Source organism: Hydra vulgaris, chromosome 13 (genome assembly GCF_038396675.1).
Source record: "Hydra vulgaris chromosome 13, alternate assembly HydraT2T_AEP".
Classification (NCBI taxonomy): domain Eukaryota; kingdom Metazoa; phylum Cnidaria; class Hydrozoa; order Anthoathecata; family Hydridae; genus Hydra; species Hydra vulgaris.
Window position 1 is genome coordinate 31865001 of NC_088932.1, and position 8823 is coordinate 31873823.

Sequence of the window (8823 nt, forward strand, 5' to 3'; positions counted from 1 at the left end):
TCGAAACTTCTGGATACTTCCTTTAATTATTAAAAAACTTCAGTGACGTTGACACGGACCAGACTTAAGAAAATGAAACTAACCAAAAAAGTTGCACTTGTTTTGTCCGCTGCAAAATGGTACTTGTCAACGAAATTCTGCCTGTGTGTTGTCACTTGTCAGCTGATTGCTCATGTCATAACATGCTATGACTCCAGACACCTGAACTGTTTGCTGTGGTAGTATAGTTCGTTTCGTTTTTAACACATGTAAAATTAGGAACACTTTTTAGCATTGTTCGATGTTGGCTGCAAATGTTTTGTCCAATACGGTATATATATATATATATATATATATATATATATATATATATATATATATATATATATCAATGGTTTAAAGCACATAAGACACTTGTCTATATTTGACAGTTTCAAGAAAACTGGTTTTTAAAGTTTGAGTTCCTCGATTAATTAACTAATGATAAATTATTTCAGAAGATCATTAAATCTTTGTTTACTTTTAATGTCATTAATTGTTTATTTTTAATAATATTTATGGCCAAAATGACAAGAAACATTTTTACATTTGTCATTTGAGCAATTTCACGACCGTCACAGCGTGACACCTGTCATTTTTTTTGTCTTGAGCCTTTAATATTTTAATATTAAAATAGATATAAGAAGAATTTTTTTTGCTTTTTAGTTAGCTCATAATAGGTGCTACAAAAAACAAGAAGAAAAGTTTGGGTGGATATATTGGCGTCTCATTCATGCAAGAAAATATAAAACGCCACAGCGTGACCAATATTTTCTCATTGTTTTTTAGTTTTTAGATCAACACCGTGATTCAGCTAATATAGATGAACTGAATTATTAACTTGGCATTAAACAAAAAGTTTAGACATTACTCTTACAAGTTTTATAGCTAAATTACATTTTTTAAATTAAATTTTAAACAGGCGCATCTTTAATTAACTAGTGGTAAACGTCACAGCGCGACGTCACAGCATGACCAGACACATTTGGGTAGTTATAAACCAGGTAAATAGGCTGTTTTTAAAAATTTAAAACTTAGTAGAGAGGTATTAGACAAATATATAATTACATCTTCATAAAAATAGTTCTTATATAGTAATCTTCAGAACATGCCCATACTATATCAGTGTCTAATCGCGTCCATATTATATTGCTGTCATATAAACAACGTTTTAAAGTTTTTTAGTGATTTTATTTGAGAACATAAGTTGTTTGACTAAATACTTGGCACTTGAATAGGCATTTGTATTTTCCCATTATTGTTGTTAATTAGGTTCGCTGCAAATATTCCTGGTTTTGCTGATGTTTATGTAAATAACTCATCAATTTTAAATTTTTAAATTGTATTTATCTTCCATAGAAACAAAATAGACATTGAAATTAGTCTCATTTTTAACAGCTTCATGAAAAGTTATGGCATCAGTTATTATATGTTTTCTCTGGATTATTTTTTGCGTTGCTATTCTTTTAACGGTCCCACCAATAACATGTACCGATCCTTTTCCATGTGAAGCAGCAAAAAAGTTCCAGAATAATTTTAAATAATGCTGCTCTTCCAACCAGGGTATTGCTGATGCAATAAAACGACATTTAAATTTATTATTTGGCTCGTCTGTTTAAATCTGTAGTATTTTAACACTTGATTCAATATGGTTAGATAATAAATTATGAACAAATACAAGAATAAATTTTTTTGAATGGGTTAAATCATCTGAAGCTATGACAGATGACGAGAATAAATTTTGGTACTAAAATACAGCAGTAAACACAGTAACTTGCTTCTTGTACCAATGTGCTGACTGCACTTCATCTTGCCACAAAGTTGAAAAATTTTCAGCAATTCACTTGAAGGACGGCTGTGTCTGGTTTACTTTGAGGTTGGATCTTATGATCACGATGTCTTTGATTGTTTCTGTTTAACAAAATAATGCCAAAGAAATGAAGCTAAAGATTTTGAAAAGGTGCTGTAAAGATCATCAACTATTCCCTTTTTTTTTAATCTTTTTAATATATTCTTTTCCATTACCATCTGCAACTTTTTCCCATTGGTACCATGTAATGCATTTATTCTTGTCAATTTCATTCAAAACATATAGATTATGAAACTTTGCAGCATCTTTGTATGTTGCACACATATTAATATAACAAATGTCTTTTTCACTATCATATAAAATGCTAAGAGGAAATTCATGTGAATACAATAGAAAATTTGAATCAAACTTGTGCAGGGCTTCAAGGATAAGAATTATATTTTTATGTCGTTGACAACAACAAACATTTCTTGACATTGAACTAGACAAAAGCACATGTGATGGGCGTAAACTTGCAAACTTTGATTTTCCAACTGATTCTTCAGGATAATCACATTTAAAAACAGCATAAGCTTCAATAACATGCACATACAAATGATGTTTTTGCAGTTTTTTCTTGTTCTTTAATCTAACCCAATGGTGTCTCTTTTACCGGATGCTTGACAGGATATATCATCACGCTGGTAAAAATCAAGAACCAATTTTACAGTTAAAGCATCTAATGCATTTTCACTAAGTATTTTTTCTGGACTAGGGGTTTCATTCATTTTTGTTAAAAGTTTTTGTACAACTTTTGCCGTCTTTCTGGGTAATTTTGGTAGTGCTGATTCGGCTCTCTTAACAGCTTTTCCAAGAGTGCTTGAAGATTTGTAAGAGGGTGATGTAACAGCTACAGATTTTGATTCTGCTATTTTTTGTCTGCTCTTTCTCTTTCAATGCCTTTCTTTTTCTCGTTGAGGCTCCAATTTAGCAAGTTGTCTTTCTTTTCTCTTTTTTAAATCTTTTTCTTTAAATACTTTTTCGCCAAATTTTTCTAACTGCCTTTCACGATATTTCCTTTGACGTTAAGCATGAGTAAGAGACATATTAAACCCTTGAAAGATTAAAAAAAAGCAACACAATAGTTATGGAGATGGACGTGTTACATCCAAGGCTCAATGGAGTTACAACTATCCTTTACAGAGACGCTCTATGTATCCCAAAACAGAGCCTCAAGGATAACTGAGCAAATGTTGCTTATCCAAAACATACCTATATTTCGTAGTTTTTGTAGAAAACCCAAAGAAAGTTAACTGCACAATAATCTGCCCGATTACAGTTTATAAAAACTAAATTGTGGTTTCAGTTAAGCAGTTTTGAATATTGTTTTAAATTTTGTTAAAAAATTGTCACGGCGTGACATAAAAAGATTCTAAAAATAACTTGAGCTAATTATTTTTTTAAACATGTTTTAAATTTTTTTAAACATATTTTTTTAGATGTACTAGATTGAGTTCTCATTGCGCTGGAATTTTGAAATCCTAAATTTTATTGGTTGTCTTAGAAATAAAACTATTGGTACCCTAATTGTCACAGCGTGACAATAGTGGTAATAACATTTGATTAAAATGAATGGTTTTCTAAATTCGTCTGGCAATAAGTATGTTTTTATCATAATTAGCAATGATTAGTGCAGCTAAAAACCTGATTGCAATGAGCAAGAACCTATAAAAAGTTTTTGAACTTTTTATAGGTTCAATTGAACTTCGGCGATTAAAAACGATTTAAATTATCGCAAAAACGCCTATTTTTACCTTCTGTTTCAGCCCATATAATTTTTTATGATAGCGGCATACTATAAAAAACTATATATTTTATGAAAGAGGAAAAGTAGAGCTTTCTACTGATATATAGTATTATGTATATTGGCTTCGTTTAATTTTTTCATTTTTTGTGAGACGGTCGTGGAATTGCTCATTTGTGCTTTAAACCATCAATATATTAAAATTAATTTAACTATATATGTTATATAATAAAATTAATTTAATTGTATATTGAAATTTAATGTTCGATAACGCAGTTTTACTTAATTTATTTCAACATCCTAATTTTTACCCAGCAAAGATTTACTTTTTTAATGTTTTACTCTTTTAGCCTGAAACAGAAAAAGTTTCCATGCATATCACTTGACTGCAGCCTAACAACCTTTCATTACGTTATCATTGCGTTAATCATCCTAACTTCCTACTTTTCATATATTAGATGTTTTATCATGTGATGCATAGTAATAGAGATTTGCCTAGCTTGCCTTTATTTTTAACTAGATTCTACCCTACGCAATTAAAATTACAATTAAATTATTTAAAAATACACAACGCTATTGTTTGAAAACAGTCTTTTTCTACATTTGTTTTTTAAATCCCAAAAAATGTTTATATTGAATTTGTTTTTTTTTTGTATAAAGTGTTCGGTTTATATTATTTTTTTAATATCTTTTCAAAGTATTTTAAAGTTTTTTTTTTTTTAGTCCTCAATCTCGATCTACTCAACTTTACGATCGATTTCCATTACATTCACTTGATGGTAAAACTACTGATATGCGAGTTGACCGTTACAAGGTATGGTTTTGTATGGTTTTAATGTTGTTGTTTTTGTTGGTTTTTTTGTTTTAGCTTTAATAAAAATATTGTCGTTGTTTATTAGGATCTCTCTCCTCCTCCGCGTATGTTTCTACCCGCAAATGGCTCTAAAAACCATATAACTCCTCCGCATTCCAGAGCTCCTTCTCACTCCCCACGTGACTCAATAGGATACTCATCTAATTTCAATGCTGACATTCTTTCTAAAACACAATATGAACATGCAACTAGAGAAAGATTTGAAAAAATGTCGAGCCCGAATTTTTATGAACGTCAAAGAAGCAAGCAAACTTTAGTTCGAAACATTTCAGAACATTCACGCATTGCTAATGATCAGAGACTAGGTGATGTCCTTCGTAATAATACTTTTATGAACACATCTCCGCATGATACTATACAAGCTATGCAGTCATACTCGCGAAATCACGATATGGATAAAGATCAACAGCGTATTACTGATTATAGATATCGTTATCAGACCTCGCCTGGTATTAGAATTGATGGTATTTCAAGTCGCAGTGAAAATAGGACTGTTTTTGATCATAGGGTACCAAAAATGGAGGATGGGGAACAAGCACGACTTCGTGAACGGTTTTTGCATCAAAACACTATGCAGACTGGGCTAAATTCGATTTCCCCTAGTGCAGCGCACTCAACTGTCCCGACCAATCGACCTTCGACAAATTTAGTGCTTACAAGAGTAGATGGCGCATTTTTAGGACCGTTGTCTTATGAAAATAGAACTGAACATAAAAGATAATTTTCTACACTACAACATTCGACTTTGATAGCCAATCACTTTTTGCTAAGCCATAAAACGCGAGGTGCAAGTCTTGATATTTTTTAGAGATTTTTCTGATTTTTTTTTAGTTTTAAAACAATTTTATTTTATCGTGTAACATTACTTCCAATAAAATATATTACCGAAACAGCGGTAATAATAAAAATGTATACTTTCAATACATTTTTACCCTAAATCGGGCTCCGTAAAGCATGCTATTCAAACTGTACCTAATAATATTAGGTACTGTATTAACATAGTCATAAAATACATAGTCTGGCCAGTTGAAGAGCGCTTTCGTTTATCTTATTAGCATTTTTTTAGAACCCAGTCTACTAACTAGTGCACACTGTAAACAAAGACTCGTTTAAGAATAATATTTACAAAAAGGTTGTTGATTTATCCTTGGTATTTGCAAATGCCTGGTACTAATTGTTCTATATTCGGTTGTGTTACTTCTCGAAGAAATAAAGGTGTTTCACTTTTTAAGATACCATCCACCGATGATGATTTCAACATAGAATGGAGAAAAAAACTTACCCATAACTAAAGATTGAGTAATTGACGAAAACCCAAATAAAATAAAAATATTGTTTATTTGCGAAAAGCATTACGAGGCTAACATGTTAATTGTCAATCCAATTAAAATTACTCTCAAGCCTAGTTCACTACTTACATTAAGTCTAGCTTTTACCAGTTAAAAGCTTTTCATTGCAATGCCCTTCTTCATGTTTGCTTATTCCCAAAGGACGAGGATCAGCTTCTTCTATATCCCTAACAAGATCAGCTTTTCCTTCTATATCAGATAAAGCAATCAATAGTAAGTCACATAAGTCTTTTAAGGAATTGGTTAAACGTATTAGCTTTCAAAAACTTGACTGGGATATAAATGCTAGTGAAACTTTTTTTAAATTGAGTAAGATGAATGAATTTACATTGATGATAGCCTCTCATTTACTATTCGTATATTTTTATGGCTTCTACCAGATAATCATGAAATATACTTGCATTTAAAAAGATCAATGTTTAATACAACTATTTCTAACCTTATTTCAATTTTGTTATCATATATGGTATGCCCTGGTATTACAAATAAATCCATTAGTTTTTATGGATATCTTATGTTATACCTAAAAAGTTTGAATTATTTATTAGTTATTCTTTACCTTTAAATCAAACAGAACATATCCGATCTCTTTCATGCGAAGTTATTATTACTAAGGATGAAATTTGAAACGCATGCCAATGTCTTCAGTCTCAAGAAAAAATAATAGTGACAAATTACTTATTCCAGCTAAACTTAGAGCTCCAATTTCTAAAACTGCATCAGAACGTGTAAAATTAACCCTACAAAGTTATTGTTTAGAAAATAAATTGCTAAAAGAGAACATAAAAGAAATGCAAAAGGAATTAAGTAAATCCTCTCATCTTGTCAGTGATGACCTACACAAAGACTTGGTTTCAATCATATCAAGAACTTATAGGACAAGCACTCAGTTTATGAAGCTACTTTGGGATGAGCAGCAAAAATACTTAAATACTTCAAAACATAGAATTCGTTATCAATTCGTTATTTCATTTTAATGAAAAAACAGATTCTGGATTTTTAATTTTACCAAGTCAAAGGCGTTTAAGAGACTACAAAAACTATATCCGACCACAAAGAGGATTTAACCATGAAATTGTCAATGAATTAAGTTTAAAGGTAAAGGATTTTTCTGAGCAAGAACGGTTTATCATTTGATGAAATGAAAATTCAGGAAAATTTGGTTTGGGACAAGTGTTCTGGTGATCTTATTGGATTTGTTGATCTTGGTGATACAAATATTAACTATGCAACTCTTAACGAAGTTGATGAAATTGCAACACGTATCCTTGTTTTTCTTGTGAGAGGTATTGTAAACCTTTTTAAATATAGTTTTACAAACTTTGCTACTACAAACATCCAAGCTATTCAGTTACTCCCCTTATTTTGGAAGGCTGTCAGTATTTTAGAGCTTTCATGCAATCTTAAAATAATTGCTACAACAAGTGATGGTGCCTCATGCAATTGCAAATTTTTTAGCATGCATTTTCATATGAAAGAAGAACAAGATATTAACACAAACGTTAAATTTATCTATCACATCAAAAATAAATTTGCTGACGATGATCGTTATATATACTTTATAGCCATTTTATATGATGAATGATGAAAGGTTAATATGGTTGACTGAAGTCATTTTAAAATATTTTGAAGATTGGAATTTGTCTATAGATCAAAGACCTGGAAATTTTACTGAGGCTGATCGGGGGAATATGTTTTTATCTTGGACATATGAAGGGATCAATATTACTGTTCACTCAGTTATTGATTTAATTAAATACCTTTTAAATATGGGTGTCCAATATGTTTTAACTGAACGGCTATGTCAAGACTCATTAGAAAATTATTTTGGCCAAATATTAAAATAAAAACTTACTTAATTTCATTTGATTTTCACTGTATTAATCATTGCATCATGCTGCAATATAGTTCCTATGCAAGAATATCCATCATGCTGCAATATAGTTCAAAATCATCCATCATGCTGCAATATAGTTCCTATGCAAGAATATGTTTTTAATGACATTTGTGGCTATAAAAATAACCTTTTCTAATGTCTATTTTTTATCTAAACTATTCAGTGGAGTTCAAAGTTCCTTTCTTAATTTCTTTTCTTAATGAATTTGTTCTTTTGTTCTTAGACTTGATTTTATGCAAGTTTACAAGGTCATTTGAATAGGAAAATGAGCGAACACGAATGTAAAGAGTTAAAAGATGGTCTAGAAGATTGAGAGACATTTCTTTAGGTACTTTGGTAGAAGAAACATTGCAAATTTTTGAGAAGTGAGATAAAACCCTAACATCTTGAAGCAACTCTGCAGTCATCTTGCTGCAGTCAATATTTTTACTTAAAACTTTTGTTGATTTTCTGAATGCTATTTCTGCTATTTTAAATAGTGACAAAGCATCAGAAGATATAGACCAAAGACCACCTCGATTTTTAAACTAGTACATTTTTTATTAGTATCATGGTTATACTCATCAAAAAATAATTACAATCATTTTCTACAATTTTTCTAGCCTACAGAATTGAGAGTGTTTCTTGACAAAATCTGGTTTGCCAACTTTTTGAATAACGTGTCCTTCGATAAAAAGTACCAAATACATACCCACCCAAATATTCAATTAAATTATTTTCTTTATCTGTAAACTTGTAAAATTGTGGATAAAAAACTTCCGCATCACCATTAAAATTTTTAATAACTTTCTTTATTAGATCAAATGAATGCTTTGCTTCATCTTCAGAAAAACTGTACCTTGAAAGCTCATCTCTGATATATGGAGGGTAGCAAGATCGTCTTGTACAAATTTAATGCTTTTTTTAATGAAAGTTATGAACTCGTCTGCAGTACACGCACGTTTAATATCAGTTGTTGCATTTGTTTGCATTGTTGAAGAGTCAATCTTAGAGTGATGTGTTGTTATGTGGCGTTTGAGTACTTTCTCTGATTTGCATTTTTTCACACACTGCTGGCAGTTAAAGTTGTTTGAAACGCTTCCATTCTCAATT

The 8823-nt window shown here is 30.7% G+C and overlaps 1 protein-coding gene across 9 annotated transcripts in view; it reads left to right on the forward strand.

The window, feature by feature from the left end:
- The window catches only part of LOC101238046 (uncharacterized), a 45623-nt gene extending 40230 nt beyond the window's left edge, over positions 1–5393 (forward strand). For all 9 annotated transcript variants that reach the window (XM_065816767.1, XM_065816768.1, XM_065816770.1 and 6 more), the window contains 2 exons: positions 4335–4425; positions 4511–5393. In XM_065816767.1, the coding sequence (XP_065672839.1) occupies positions 4335–4425; positions 4511–5206 (787 nt within the window). In that variant the 3' untranslated portion in view covers positions 5207–5393. The remainder of the gene's footprint in view (positions 1–4334; positions 4426–4510) is intronic.
- The last annotated feature ends 3430 nt before the right edge of the window (positions 5394–8823 follow it).